Source organism: Schistocerca serialis, chromosome 9, assembly GCF_023864345.2.
Source record: "Schistocerca serialis cubense isolate TAMUIC-IGC-003099 chromosome 9, iqSchSeri2.2, whole genome shotgun sequence".
Classification (NCBI taxonomy): Eukaryota; Metazoa; Arthropoda; class Insecta; order Orthoptera; family Acrididae; genus Schistocerca; species Schistocerca serialis.
In genome coordinates this window covers 408,358-425,439 of record NC_064646.1, presented here as the reverse complement: position 1 = coordinate 425,439, position 17,082 = coordinate 408,358, and the positions used below count along the sequence as shown (strand labels likewise).

The following is a 17,082-nucleotide window of genomic DNA, read 5'->3' as shown; positions in this document are numbered from 1 at the left end:
TGTTATATAGTCTTATTATGGTACCTCAGTATTTTCTTGAAGCTTTTATCAAACAGTTTCTAAAATGTAGCATTGAGCTCAGATGTTATAGCCAGTTTTACACATGCTGACTCCCACGGTATTGTCACAAGGTATACTTTTTGTGAGCAGTGAGCTATACCGGAACATGGGGAGCCGAAGAAGAAGTTTTCCATGCACCATTTATTTCAAATTTTGCTGTTTATTTACATTTACAAAATTAAATCGACTTATTATGATACTACAGTGTAATATCGATATGAAAATGATTATCTGCCTCCAGTTTTACTGCCTATTTTGCAAATCACTGTGAGATGAGTTTTTTGTTTCGGGTTGGCAAAAGTGTGTACTTAATGTTAATTTCCCTCGAATTCATCTTAATATTTCAGTTGCAAACAAATACCTCTGCACAAGTTATTTTGTGTTGTGTTGGTACCTCAGCATTTACTTGATATTTTTAGCAAATAGTTTCAGAATTATAATATTGCATTCAGTAAATAGTTTTAAATAGCAGTCTTGCTTTTGTGTCGTATTTTTACATTCTCGTACAAAAATTAGTATCCTAACATAAATAATATTTTTTGTACAGTTTAAATCTGAACATCTTGGGGAAAAACAGGCTTGAGCCCTGCTGAGAAAGAACAGCTTCTCTTGAGAGTTTTGTTTGGCGACACTGACACCAATTCTTAGTATGGGGGGAGTGTAACGTTCCCTGGCAAACTCACACATTAACAAACTAAAATTTATTTGTACCATATACGCCGCTCTGAGCATTTGTATATAATGTAATTATTTAACAAAAAATATTATTGAATTTTGTGTAAAAGTCATTTGTTATTATTGTAATGTTTTTTGTAGTAATATTCTCTCTGTATTTAGTATGGTAATGTTTCTATATTAAATATGTAATTGCGAAATGTGTCAATATCTGAGATAACAGAGATGTGAAATTCAGCCAGAGGGAATTAATGTCGTGAAATTACAAAGAAATGTTAATAGTCAGCAATACTATAAAAGCACAATGTACTATGTATTTTTTGGTCTTCCTCGTTTAGAGCTGAAAGCGGTAGGAACCTGTGTCGATGTATTTGGTGAATGGGTAGACGTCATTTGTCTGTATCTAGATTTAGCCGCCATTGAAGGAGAAATTACGAACTAATGTGAGTTGAATATTTGTTGTGGTAAAAATATATTGAAATTTATAAAAAGTGTGTATTATTAATGTAAATTAGCTTGCCCATGTCATCTATAATATTTCTTTAAAGAGTTTTCAGCATTTTTTAGCGGTGTTGCTGGGCTGTGCCGCGACCGATCGATTTGCAGCGGCGGCACATTTTAAAAAATTGTTCCGCTAAAGGAAAAATCAACCAAACCCGTAAATCGGGAACAGATAGATAAAAAATTAACAGTGAATTAAGAGAATGTTCTTCTTTTACAGCGATCCAGAGACTGACTGAGATTTTAAAAATAGTTACACATTTGTGCATTCTTAGACGGATAGTTAACATTGAAATTTAACAATTTTGGTTCTTTCAAATAACTTTAATGTATAGCGAAGTAGGTTTGATCAGTGATAATTAAATGTCGGCTTGGTAATAATTAAGCATTTTCTGCTAATAGTGATAATCTTGTGTTCAAAAGCTAACGCCAGGAAAGAATTCAGTAAAAATATTTAACAAAAAATCCACTGCATTTAGAAAATGTGTGCCAAGGCCGAATGATGTAAAGAATTTAATTTTCAACCAAATATTCTTAATCAGTTAATATGAGTTCAAGGTAATTTTTAAATGTACGTAATTCTTTTGAAAGTGAAAAATTTTTATTACCACACGTAAATAAGAGAGAGGTTCTACAACAAAGTTCGCATGCAAAGAAAGTAAGGTAAAGAAAATTAACTTAAAAGAAAAATTTATTATTCTTTAACGAAATAATTTCATAGCGATTTCGTTAAATTGGCGCCCAACGTGGGTCTCGAATATGCAGTGGCCACTAAATACCCATGATATAACTAGGGAATTATTATAGTCGAACTTTGTTGGAGAACATTTAATAATTTTTCCATGTATTGTATGTATTGCATAACCAATATTGTGTGGTAATACCTGTATATGATTTTTTGCATGAGAACACTGTATACCCAGAGGCAAGCTGAAGAAGAGAGCTCATTATATTGAAAAATTAATTACTTACCACAATACCAGGGGGCAGCTGCACCCAAGATAGATCACCAAAAGGTAAAGCTACAGTGTAGTTGTCCTGTGGGTAGTAAAGTAGCCTCAGTGCAGTGTTCTCGGATCATTAGTGGTGTGCTTGTTGTTAGTGCTTTGTTTTAAAATAACAGGACATTTGAGTAGTTAGTCATTGTAGTATATAATAAGCGTGTTTTAACAAATGACCATTTCTTGTGTGATTATGTCAGTGAGACCTGAGTGTTAGGATATTTAGTTCAGATCTTATTTCTTTAGTTTACTATGGTTAGATTGCGTAGTCAGAAGGATATCAACATGGATAATGAACAACAGTTAGTAAGTAGTGATACCGAGTTAGAAAGTGGGACACAAAGTAATGTTAGTGACGTAGTACAGGAAGTACAATGTGAGAATCTCGGGGCAGAAGGGCAAGAAATGTTGCCACTGCCACCCAGTGATTCAGTCGATAGCGAAAATACTGTGCCACCCGCAAGCACTGGACACGGACCAGAGAGTGGTGAGGTGTCAGAAGTGCAATCATTAAGAGTTATGTTCGAGCGCATGCTCAATTTCCAAAATGAATTTGTACGTATGCAAGCAGAGCGTGATCAGAGATTGGTAGCTGAATTTGCATGTATGCAAGCAGAACGCGATAGAGAACGTGATGCTAAACAAGCAGAGTGTGACCGACGCCTGCATGAGAGAGACTTGCAGTTAATGCAATCTTTAGAAGCTATGCAAAGTGAGATTGTTAGTATGAAGCAAAATTATGAAACCATACCCAAAGCGGTGAAAGAACTAAGCGAAAGAGTAGATAGTATCCAAGTGGCCAACGCCAGTATCGTAGAGGATATCAGTGTACTGACCAACAGGGTGGAACAATTAGAGATTGACACAAGTCAAGTAATTGAGCACAAAGTGTCCGAACAAGTGCATAAATGGAAGGCGAATTTATAAAGGAAATAGAGGAGAAAGTGCACGCCGCGATTGAAGCCAAAGATGTGGGCTCAAATGCGGAAGTGCAGAACCTTAAAAAAGCGGTACACACTGACATTCCGCTGTGGCAGCGGAGTGTCAACCGTCGTCTTGCCGAGATATAAGCTTGCGGCATGACGACTCACAGCTGTATGTCACGCCAGCCAAAAATGATAGGCATATAAATACAGCAATAAAAAAATGCGACTGCGAGACAGAACAGGTAACTAATGTAAGCAAAACAAATAAATGTCATTCCAAAGTAATGATTGAAGAAAGTCTGATTAGAAACCGACAGTTTCAGATCTTTACAACGGAGAAGAAATCTGTTCACCCTGTAGTGTTTATCAAGGGATTTAGAAACATTTTGCCTAGCATTTGGAGTCATACACAGAAAATACAGTTCGTTATGTCTTACATACAAGGAGATGCTGCATTATGGGCAACCGAAGCAGCTGACAGTTGCGATACATATGAGCAATTTGGAAAGGCATTCTTGGCCAAATATTGGTCAACATGTATTCAGGAGAGATTACGGAAGGAGGTATATAATCCAGAGCCGTATTCTCCACGATTAGGCAATTTGCGAAAATATTTTGAGAAGTACATTAATAAGACCCGTTATTGGGGCGAGCAGATTTCATCCCGGGATTTGATCAGACTTTTGAAATCACACTTGCCGATACACGTAAAGGAAAAACTTATACACGTGCCCGAAAACAATATGGAACATTTCTTGTCTGTTCTGGACTCAATTGACCTGATTCAGGAGGATGTTAAGGCAGCCTCTGAACAGGCTAGAAGTAACGGAAACGGTTACAGAAATGGTCGAAATAACACGCCTCCACCAAATAATGGAAACGGCGGAGGTAACAATAGGAGGCAAGATTATGTACAAAACGGGAATAGAGGTAGAGACCGGAACGGCAATAGTCCGCCGGTGAATAATGACCGGAAAAGGAGGTCTGATGACCAATATGAAACAGGCCCACCAAGCAATAGTAGATGGAAAAATGCCAGGGGGCTGTGGAACACTAATACTTATAATGATGCAAACCGAACTTGGCCGCAGAACCAGAGGCCCAGTCCGGACCGGCAAAACAGTGAAGGATATGACAATAACCGACCGCCACCACAAAATGCGCCAATTGCGCAACCGTGGCGGCCGACGCAACACAACTTACACATAGTGGAGGTCAGTGACACAGAGCAGCCACACCCATCCACCAGCAATAATCCAACAAACTAGATTCAGCCGAGATACGCTCTCCATCGTCGGCTGAGGTTTGGAGTGAGAGCAGCCCGACACAAAACAAAACATCGGGAATCCGTATCCTTAGGTATAATGACGGGGTACAGATGGGACATGAATTAATAACTGAACCATCCACGTGCATAAAGGAGCACAAAGACAAAGTACAAGCGATAATAGAGATCAAAATTAACAATATTGAAGTGCAAGCAATCGTAGATACAGGTGCTACTGTCAGTGTCATGAGTATGGACTTATTCAGAGTACTGGGGAAAGAAAAGCGTATGCTGACTTTTCCCGTGAATAATTGTAAAGTCACTGGAGCCATAAGTGCACAGCGACAAATAATTAAACTCCAAGTGCGGGTAGAGATGTATATAGGGGAAGAAGCCATAGCGAGCTCATTCCTGGTAGTAAAGGGTTTAAAGGTAGCCTGTATTTTGGGGGGTAGATTTTTTTAAGAGAAACGGACGCAATAATCGACCTTTCTCGGGGAAAGTTAAGTTTGATGAACGCTGGTAGGAGGATAGAATTGTCCATGCTCAGATCTGAAGAGGTACCTGTGCCTAATTGTAATACTATTAACATAAAGTGTAGGAATCAGTGGATACTACATTGTAATACTATTAACATAAAGTGTAGGAATCAGTGGATACTACATTTAGACAATCATTGTCTAGGACTAAATCTCTATTATCCAGACGTACAAAGTGATCAATTAAAAGCAAATGTCGACGCACTTGTGAACAAAATATCACAGTCCGAAAATTTGAATTCAATGCAACAGCAGGATTTGGTACAGTTATTATCTAATTATGTAGATGTATTTTCAGAACGAACAGGAATTGTTAAGGGATATCAGTACAATATCGAGGTAAAGCCTCACAAAACCTACTGTCGAGCCTCATACTCCATTCCTTAGTCCACGAGGGAAATAGTAGCTATCTGTTAGCAGATCCCCACTCAGGGAGAGTACGGGGACTGTATCTGCGTAAGGATGTAAAAATATTCATACAGTGAAAGACTAATAGTCCTATGTGGACACCATTCTTTTATAAATAATGAACATTAATGATGTGTGATCTGTACAGATAATTTACCAATGTAGAAGTATTTAGTTATAAGAATATGACTGAATTTCTCTTTTGTTTATGAATATTTGTGTTATGTCTTTTTTAATTTGTGTTAGCTAAAACATGCTCTAAATGTCTGCACAGATAATCTGATTAGTGCAATTATTTGTAGTGTTAAGCTGTGACAGAGTTCAATCAAGAGAAACATTTTTGTAATGATTTGTTAGTATACTGCATAATTTTCTATATGTGTGTCAAAATTGAAATATTTCTTGGCACAAACTTTTCTATTATATATGTATGTATGTATATATGTGTAGCTGTAAGATTGACAGATTCGAACCCAGAATAATATCAATAATATGAGGCCCTGAGAACTTTATTATCTAACCAATGTTATCAGAGAGAATAATGCACCCAGTAGTGACCCAAGGGCACCATGGGAGGCAAATTTATTGCAAATTTAAGTAACGCAAAGTTACGCACAAAGAAACTTCAATTGAAGCATGTGCAGATTCAATCAGTAAAAAAAAAGGGAGCTAGCCAGATACAGTCCAAGTCAATTTTAACCTACAGAGACTACACTGTAGTTACGTAGGACCTGATAGTAAAGTGTGACATGATTTCAAAGGAGTTATTGAACAATATGCTTGAATCCGGCTGGAATGCACAAATAAAATCTACTCGAACACGAATATAGATGATTTTTGGGCAAACTAATACAAAATTTTAATATTTGTTACCATGTACGCAAATATCACACACCTTGGTAAAGAGTTACAAATGTGCTGTTACAAAAATTGCACAGCGGACATTGTAAATAAAAGTAAAGGAACTTAAACAAAAGTGCAGTATTGTGTGGCAGAGACAGACAGTGACTGTTAAACCTGCAGCAATACGTCACGAAGTTGTTGTGTATAAGTAGTAAAAAACTGTATTATCGCCGTGTGTGCAAGTGGACAAGGAACTAGCACGACACGAACAGTGAGCCGATAACGGACGGTGGACCAAGTTAGTGTCAAACTTTAATTCTTTGTGTGTCAAGGGACGCCAGAAAAGCGCATTGACTGCAGAGATACAATTTGTCCTAAGGTGAAAACTTGCGTGTGACTAATGACAAGTCATGACATGGTGAAAAATATTGTGTGCCCATAAAACGTGTTACTGTGACAACGAAACATTGTGCAAACCAGACTAGTGAAGGCCTACTGAATAATAACTGCCAATAACTGTGTGCGTTCTTTCCCACAGCAAGAAAAATGCCCATAAGGATAGTACACTGTTTGTGAACTTGTTGCATGTTTGCTGGAGCACTGCAAGAAGACGTCACACGGGCGAGCTGATATCCAACGCGCATCCGGCTACATCAGCCATGCAGCGGCCGCAGCAGCCCGTAGCAGACCAGACAGCCACGCCCCTCCGCGCCGTAGCTGTCAACACCGGGGGCGGTGACCTACAAGGAGCCGACGCGCCGCGCCGAGCGCCGCTCAACAATCAATCCGCACCGCTCACCGACTACAGCATTGTTGTCATTTTCCAAAAATATTTACACAAACTGCGTAACATGTCAATGACTCCATTTTTGATAAACATTGAACATTTATTATGTATACCTGTGAACTGATAAGAGAAAATGAACACTAACAAGTGTAAGAGATGGATTTGTGCCACGACTGATCGATTTGCAGCGGCGGCACATTTAAAAAAATTGTTCCGCTAAAGGAAAAATCAACCAAACCCGTAAATCGGGAACAGATAGGTAAAAAATTAACAGTGAATTAAGAGAATGTTCTTCTTTTACAGCGATCCAGAGACTGACTGAGATTTTAAAAATAGTTACACATTTGTGCATTCTTAGATGGATAGTTAACATTGAAATTCAACAAATGTAGCATTGAGCTCAGATGTTATAGCCAGTTTTACACATGCTGACTCCCACGATATTGTCACAAGGTATACTTTTTGTGAGCAGTGAGCTATACCGGAACATGGGGAGCCGAAGAAGAAGTTTTCCATGCACCATTTATTTCAAATTTTGCTGTTTATTTACATTTACAAAATTAAATCGACTTATTATGATACTACAGTGTAATATTGATATGAAAATGATTATCTGCCTCCAGTTTTACTGCCTATTTTGCAAATCACTGTGAGATGAGTTTTTTGTTTCGGGTTGGCAAAAGTGCGTACATACTGTTAATTTCCCTTGAATTCATCTTAATATTTCAGTTGCAAACAAATACCTCTGCACAAGTTATTTTGTGTTGTGTTGGTACCTCAGCATTTACTTGATATTTTTAGCAAATAGTTTCAGAATTATAATATTGCATTCAGTAAATAGTTTTAAATAGCAGTCTTGCTTTTGTGTCGTATTTTTACATTCTCGTACAAAAATTAGTTTCCTAACATAAATAATATTTTTTGTACAGTTTAAATCTGAACATCTTGGGGAAAAACAGGCTTGAGCCCTGCTGAGAAAGAACAGCTTCTCTTGAGAGTTTTGTTTGGCGACACTGACACCAATTCTTAGTATGGGGGGAGACACAGATGAATGGCATGTTCTAGCAGTTGCTTCCAGAGGACAATGTTCAAACAGTGTAGAAGTAGTGAAACAGTGTACAAGTATTATAATATATTTCTATTCCAGAATCAGAGTCTAAAATTTCTAATATGCCGTATCAGCTGAAGTTTTCTAAACAGACAACGAACCCACGCCAGTATAACTCTCCATTATTTTTACTACCGTTTGGTCTCAGAGTGACTGTGTATCTGCATTCTCGTCTAGGCGTTGATGTATGAGAGCGGTCTATAACTTCATTGATGCAGCAACAGTAAATGTCTATATACTTTACAAGAAGCCTTGCTTTCTTGCGGGGAGTGCTAAACCTCTGTCAGATCTAATACATAGAAATATCCTGGCAATTAGCTGATTGAAAAATTCTGCCCAAGACCGTCAATGAAACCGAAACCCAGGCCAAAAATAGTAATTAATAGATGAAAATTTCAGAAAAGAGCTGCGTGATTCCAAGGGATACTGTTCAGGAATGTGACCGTGTATATGCCTACAGCAGGTACATCATGGGGTGTGCATTTCGAAGCACACGAAGCAAGACTAAACGTAGTAAGTTAACAAACTCTACTTGCAGCTATGCGTGCACACCCACCGTAGTCGCGATTGCACAGATATCGCTTCACCGTTTCCTCCCCGAAAGCGAAGCTGATCTCAAAAGTTTGTGTATATATTGTCCCGGCTAGCTAAGAACCATTCCCTGCCATATGAGTCGGGCATAAAACATCTCTGAATCACGTTGTGAATCTAATTGTGTGAACTAGCAGTTGAAAATTGATCTCGTTTTCTATTTCCAGAGATATTTCACACACTTTCAACCAAGACCGGTCCAAAGACAGTGATTTTATTTATTACTCGGGAGTAACATAGCAATAGGGTTCCAGTCTATTTTTTCTAATTTTGGATTCCCAAATAATTTGATTTAGTTACCTTCGCAGCCAATATGCCTTCGTTAAATCCTATTATCTGTTTGTAACAGATTGATCAGCTTTTCTCAATAACCCTTGAATATTCACAGATATAAATGTCTATGTACTAGCTGATTTTTGGGATTTAGAAAACAGGGAGAAAGTTTTGTGTATACGCTGTTTTATTGACACAATTCACATCTTAAATTAAAGAGAGATGGCACTGGGGAATCAATGAGATAGGAATTGATCCTAGTATGTATCGTTTCGGTATAATAACAGTCAGTCCGTACCACATTCCTTCGCGTTCCTATTACCAAAGACATGATTTCCCGTGAAGCTGTCCGTTACCACTAATATCTGATAAATCATAAATACGTCTCTGTCCATACATGTCTAAGCTTCTTAATTCTCACGTCACGATATTAATTATAGGTTCGAGTTCTTTCAATGTCTTGTTCAGCAAAAATTTAGTCTTTCACGGGCAATATATCTCATGTCTCGTTTATTAGCAGAATCGCCTTGACAACGATCTGTAAAGGTATTAGTTTGATAAGGTCCAACTATTTTCTGTCCCAATGTCTCAAAATAATCTATTATCCACCACTCCAATGTCTAATCCAGTTATCAGAATGATATTTAATTAGGCTTAAAATCCCTAACTTCCGACTACCACGGAAGACTGCGAACATGCACCACTCAAAACACACACTCAGGAAAGCTACCAATGCTGCGCATTGGTGTATATATTATATTCAAAACAAAACGCAGCTCTGTTATGTCTTCCTTGGATTCCCCTTGTACTGCTTTGCGTTACTCTATTTCAAATATCTACTCTTTGTAAAATTTTAATTAACTATTACATTGAAAGACAACTACCGATTTATGGCTCTTGGGTCATTCCGTATTACAGAATTTTAATCAGATATTCGTTTCAAAATACCCACTCTCTAAAGAGCGGTTAAAAAGTGTAGTTTTGAGCAAATAACTTTGGACACTTGCACCAGCAGAATTAAGCAACAGAACAAACCTGGTTTATGAGTTATTGTTTTATGTATGTATTTTTATATAAACATATAAAGTACCAGACGATAACGACCAATAAAGCTTTAGTTCCTTCTGTTTATTGCCATTTTTATGAAAGCCCCGATTTTCGCAATGTTGTTAAATTATCGACCACTAAAATAGCACTTCCAGAGAATGGATTTTGGTCGATATTTTGCCGCGCATTAAAATTTATAGTCGTAAGTACCACAAAATTTTTCAAATCTTACATATCTTTTATGTAACTGGGAATGATTTATAATCCAACAGAAAGTTTTGCCCTGTGAACTGCTAACTGACTCGCTAGCATTTTGCCTTGCTCCGTGGCGCACACTTGTGACATTGAACAGTTGCCACCATTCGCAGAATTTTCGTTCCCTTTACACTTACATTAAAAGTAAATGCATTTTTACTGGCACAAAACATGTTCCGGTTACTGTTATACCTGGTTTCAAAGGATCATACCCCATCGTTCTAAGTATCAGTGTCTGCACCCTGCAGAAAACCCGTTCTGATATATGTCAATTGACAAACGGGAATACGATTTCCCTAAGAACTTTGCACTTGATGTTTCATGTAGTGTATGCCCACTCATTACTACGTCTTGTACCTACAAATACTTTTTGATTAACGAAACGTAAGTCTTTGAAAGATATAGATTTAATGTTTCACTCCGAACTAGTTGCAAGCCTGTGACATTATACGCCTGGTATGGTTATCTTTGGGCACTTTTCGGTCGGAAAACGTCACAGCCTTTGAAAAGTCATTCATTTTCCTTGATAAATGGTTATGCTCAAGATAAGGAGGAGCGAAGCAATGTGCCTTGTGTGGTACCATATTTAATGTTTCACCACTCCGAATTTCGCTTTACAGCGGTCGTACCATTTGCTATTGTGACACTCTTTTTTCGGTGTTAAGATATGATACCGTCACTGACTGATTACAACGTTTATTCAAAGAGACGCGTTGCAGTTTTTTGACAATGTTAGGAAATCCTAGAATTTAGTAGTACATAATTCCAATTTAACATCATCTGCCTCTCTGATACATTTAGAGTTGAAGGTCATCTGACTCCTCAACTTTATACATTCGGTGTCTAATATTCCCATAGCGACCTTTGCTTTGTTCCTCTCATTTTTCTCTTTCTGTGTACAGCACATGATTCCTGTCTTTCGGAAGATGTGGACAAATGTTGTGTAACATTATTTGTATGTATGCCCAGTCTTGGTTGTTCTAGCCAAGTGTTTCACTTAAATCTTTATATTTGTACCAAACTGTCTTGATTCTAGATTGTAGCCACCCATTCTCTTGAATTCCACAGTATTTACCTAAAGGCCTTAGCACAGCAAAACTGTATTGAAAGTGATCTTACTGAAATAAATTTCACTGATGGGAAAGCTTTATCCCTTTCATTTGACATTAATGATCAGATCAACCAGTTACTTTCAGACTTAAATTTGTTTCACAAAAGACGGTGAACGTAACAAACCAATTATCAGCCACTACATCCTTCTACTATTCCCAGAGACTTTTTATTTGGAAACATGATAGAACGGTTATAGTAACTCTGGTACTAAGGGGTTGACTTCCCCGCAAGTTTTGCATCAAACCAGACATTTCTTATCATGTAAATTGCCTGGTAGAAGTACCTTCTCGGGCTTTCTTTCACTCTACTTATTAACCATGACTTGCCCTTTTCCTTACTTGTCTGACAGCTTCTGAACTCTTACGGTTGTCTGGATACTGTTGTCTACAGTGTACAAAGCCCTGAAGCCGTGGGAAACTTTCAGACTAAATGTGACTCACCTGTACCGTCTCTTAAAAATGTTGCCTGATTTGGCAAATCTCATCACAGTAAATTGGTCACCCCATTCATAACGTTACTGGAGTTAACTCCCGGTCCAAATGCTCTACTTCCGCTGGTGCTGCTGCTAGTCTAACTTTGATGTATTTCTTTTCTAGCCGGCTACTTCATACGTTCCCACGGAAGATATGAATACGCCGTCCTCTCGCTGTCGATCATTTTTCACTTTCACATTAGTATATTGCAGAAAATTTTTAACACTTAGCGTCCCACTGTAGTAATATTACTGCGCTTTCTGCGAGCGGGAATGTGCGGCGGACGTAATATTACGTCACGCCACATACGACGATTTTGCGCGGTTTCAGACGCATTTTTACGCCTCCAGAATCAACTGTGAGATCTGCAGACTTCTTAGATGACAATAGTGATATCATTTGAACAATTGATTGGCTTTAAGCCCTTTGTTACTATCTCTTGCTTCATGGGTATTAGGTGGCGATTGAGTTCTTTGTGTTTTGTGTGCTCTTATGTTGAGTTGAAATTCAAAATGAGCAGGGAAGAGGAGAAAACTTTGGACAAAATAATCTAAAAAGCCTCTGACGTCTCTAGAGATGATGAAAACGTAGTATTCGATGAAGATTCGGATCACACGTCGCATGAATGTTGTAGTAACTGCGGACTATTGTGATGATGGGTTTCTGCATAAGTTGGTCGCGTATTTTCAAAGATTGTGTTGTCATTCATGGTTCTCCTTCAGTTATATCAGGAGGTGAATGCGAGTGTGGGAGTCCACTGAATGTAATGTTGCGCAGCACTCCACTATGAATGCAATATTTTGTTTTGATCTTGCGTTTCGTGAGTTCCTTTCGATATAAATTGGCTGTAAAAGAAACATAATCAGAAATATATGTGTCTTCTAACATATTTGAATAACAGATCTCCTTTTCAGTTTATGTTCTGTACTGATTACAGTTAATTCATATTCATGTGCTTATTCAAGACTTAGCCCTAGCAATACCAAAGTATGTGTATTCGAAGTAAAAAGTAAACCTAAAATGCTCCTACTACATTTTTGTACACATGAAGTATAATATCAAAAGTAAAAAATACAAAGAGATATTTTAGTCAAACTACAGGTAATGGGAGTTACCTGCTAGACCAGAACTGAAAGTCTTGGAAATTAACTATGCAATAAAAAACCACAATTGAACACGTTTTAAGGTGCTTTATTTAAATACAACCAGACTGGCTTGTGAAACTCCGCTCACAGCGCGGTTTCAAGTAGCTGTGGTGTTAACGGAATGATCGGCGGGTAATTAGGGTCAGTGTGTTCACAATGAAGAATATAATCACAAAGAGTTGAATTTATGCCCGTCGGCAGCTGTATCTCGCCCGTGTTCTTCTTCCGATGCAGAAATCTTCTCATTGCCTCACGAACAGGAGCGAGTCTTCTCTTCATTCTCGTGACGAACCCTGGTCTCTCTGCCATACCATGGTTTCGCCGGTAATCTCTCTTGTTCCGATACATGTCGAGTAGACTCTCCATTACACGCCCAATCCACGACGTGGGTGGCGGGTTCTCCTGCGAATGAGAAAAAGAATTATTTTTATTACGCCATTTCCTTGAGCAACACCACTTAAGGTATCGCAGCCTACAAACATTCTGTAACAGGGCGGTGACTACGTCTTTTGCAAGTAATGAAAATAACAGAAATATAATATGGAAGCTGGTGTCGACATAAATGAATCTTCATACTGACAATATCACCAATCCATGAACTTTCCACCTAATTGAATTAACACAAGTTTTGCAGTTCATCGTTATGCCCTTACTCATAAATATGCATAGTCTTGTTTTGGATCAATCTAATGACCATCATAACAATCGGTACTGGTTACTGACCCTATTAACAACCTATTCTCAAACGATTTATCGCGATTGCCTTAAGATTAACTCGTGACGATAAAAAAAGATAATAATAATAAAAAGAAGAAACCTACGTTTGAGTTGCTAATGTAATGCTGTATTTGTAACAGCCACATGGCTAACATACCATTGCTTGTATCTCAGCTCTGAGCTGCGCCATGGCAGTCTGCAATTCCTGGGGCGGTGGCTCCCGGATAATCTTCCGTCTGCGTGGTCTGCTGGCAAAGATCTGAAGACGACTGGGTGGAACCGGAACTCCGGGCGGGTAGTAAGAGCCAGAGACTTCCTCCTCTTCATCTTCGACTCCAGGCAAGTCAAAATGCACAATTCTTGGTCTTGGACCAAACTGTGGATAGAAAATGTCATGTCAGTAAACGTGGCTGCATAACATCATTGCAATTTAATTCCATCCTATTTCTTGCACACTCTGACTGTAATTATTGTCTGACTTTGTACAAAGTGGACTGTGCTGCTTACATGCACTGCCTGAAGCACTGGTTTATCAGCAGCGGCCTCTCCGCTGTCAGCGGTGGTGGACTCCACCTTCTTCTCGTTCGGCGCTGGTCGAGGTGGCCGAAGGCGGCGCAGAGGCGCAGGTGTGGACTGCTCATCGACCCGGCTGGCAGGTGGCGAACTGAACCGCGAGAACATCTGGAAACGTAAAGCAAGCGGTCTTTAGTGAATGTAGAATTCGCTGTGGTGAAGATGGTCATGCCAAGTGTGGCTTATTGTTAACTATCATTTCGGTCTCATACCGCAATTTGCTCAGAGTGAACACTCTCCAGCCCTTGCCACAACCACAAAACATTAACATTAAGGCATACTGTATTACAGATGGGAATTACAATGAAACTGAACGGAAAACTGATCGATTATTAAAAACGAGAAGTATTTGTAACAAGGAGACAATTGTTGAGAATAGTGGAAGTTACTAAATGTGTTAACTGTACACTATTACGTTATTCACACTCACCTGGCACTGAACATTTAATTAGTTTTCTTAAAAACTTGCTATCAAGTCAAATCTATTTAATCTGCAACATTTTTGAAGAATTTTGGGGTTTCACCTTTTCGGGTAATTGAAATTACTGAGCCAAGTTATTTCATTTTCTATGTGCTAACAATTTATATAAACCTTCTGAGATTATAAGAAAAAATCCTTTTCTCCTCACTCAATGATTTGCACTCATAATTCCAGACTAATTTTCTGGACTACGACCAGTGGAAAATGAAGTAGCTCAACAAGCAGAGAAGTTAATCGATAATGTAATGACGGTGGGAAGGGAGGAAAAACCTCATTTACTGATAGTTAAACAGAGATAAATATAGTCGATTGTGTTGCTCAACAATATCTGTCACTCAACATTCAAGTCTGCAGAACGTTTTATTTAATTATTTACTGGTCGAAATTGATATCTGAAAACGGGAAGTAATGGTAATTCAATGTACTACTTCTGAAAGTGCCCAGTCATTCGAACTATTTCCCTCACCTCATCTAATCCAGCACACCCAATAAAACCACTCGAATGCAGAAATCTACATAACAGAACACTACATTACTAAGTATGGGGACCAAAATTGCAATAAGTATCTGAAATAAAAATCTCTACATTCAAATAACGCTTTGATCCATGTATCTGGAAGCGATTTTATAAAAACGGGATGACATTTAGTTTTCTATTATGTCATAAGAAAAATAATCAGAAGCAAAATGAGCTAATTATAGTCAGTCATCACATCCAGTGATATACAACTACTAGCAAAATCAGATCTAGATTTCTTTTCATCAAGGGCACCATAGCCTATATATTTGTGGTATAGCTTTGCAGTGTCTTATGGATAGTAAATGAAACTAACATGAGCTTAACCCACTCTGCCTCCTTTGTACCAGAGTTGGATGTTAACCAACGTGTGTAGATAAACTTTAACATTCAGAAATCCAATGTGTGCACACGCTGTTTCTGTGCAAATTACGACCATCGCCTAGAAAATGGTTTGGTTTCGTTAATTATTTGGTTCCTGTTTCCTAGGAAGTCGATGTAGTCCATTACACCCTCTGTTCACTTGCAATACACAAATTGAATATCGGTGGTGGCAATGAGAAACTCTGTTCTACTATTGTATCATTTTCTCAGTGACTACTGCACCAACTTCCATCGCATAAACAGAATGGATGATTCTCTGTCCCGTTACGTATCTGTTAACCACCAGCCTAGAAACAAATAAAACTTCACTCCATTCTACATCCTCAAAAAACCTTTCAAAAACCTGCGCACTTCAGATACTTAAAACGTTATTTCTCAACCACAAATTCATTTTCTAGGCGAGCAGAACTTGCGCAGACGCAAAACCCCCAGTCAACATTATCAATTCGCTTACACATCATATACTTTGTCCCATTCTGCCTGCCATTCGGTAACGAATCTTTGTAGTGCTTCAACAGTAGCTCTGTTATGCTCTAGTCATAACACATTTATCATGTAGTTTCGATTACTAGCAAGCGGAGTTCGCAGATATACTTTACATACCAAAAGTTTATCGTGTCGTGCCAATATTACTTGTGTTATTAGCACAAAAACGAACCATACACGTAAATTTCGTCTGAAACTGTATTAACTAGTCGACCACAGAAGAAATTTAAAAAAAAACGAACAATTTTATTTTCCTGTTTTGTATCGTCCGCCAGGCTATGTTAGTTACAATCTGACAGTTTTAGAGATCCTTCAGTTTTAAGTATTTACACAACACCCGAGAAAGATATAATTGTTTTTAGTCGATTCTAAGAGGACAAGACTGGTAAACGAGACGGAAAGAAAGTTAATACTCTGAATTTCCTTTGTTGGTACTCATGCATTTCTAAATAGATCAATTAGTTTTACGAAATTACGTAACAGGAAAAATAATAGTATCTGATGTTAGATGACGTGTTTCAGATATTTCAGTACGTAAGTTATAGTTATGGGTGTGTGTTGTAGATGAAGTTTCAAGTCAGATTTTTCCTTGAAGTGTATTTTTGGAGATCGCAGGCTAAAATATCAAATTTCCGGATATTTTCTGTAGAAAATATTTTATGGAGGATCGTCAAAAAAATGCTTAGTATGATTTTTCCCGTCGTCGTAAGATGCACCAAAGCAAAACTTAAGTTCGTGTTAACAGGACCTAGCTTCGGATGACACAAATGCTGTCATGAGCCAGAAGACGACATACTGAATCTTCAGTACGTAGCAAGCGCGAATTTCTCCTCCTGTTGACCTACAGTATCATTGTGCTTGACGAACGTACACAAAAGACAAATGTTCGTCTACCAGTCTTTGATCAGATGT

At 38.2% G+C, this 17,082-nt stretch overlaps 1 protein-coding gene across 1 annotated transcript in view; it reads right to left on the bottom strand.

The window, feature by feature from the left end:
- Positions 1 to 17,082, bottom strand: part of LOC126418711 (serine/arginine repetitive matrix protein 1-like) — a 98,204-nt gene that overhangs the window by 25,243 nt on the left and 55,879 nt on the right. Inside the window, exons 5-6 of the mRNA XM_050085614.1 lie at positions 14,237 to 14,410; positions 13,887 to 14,105 (exon numbers count right to left, since the gene is read on the bottom strand). Of these exons, the coding sequence (XP_049941571.1) occupies positions 13,887 to 14,105; positions 14,237 to 14,410 (393 nt within the window). The remainder of the gene's footprint in view (positions 1 to 13,886; positions 14,106 to 14,236; positions 14,411 to 17,082) is intronic.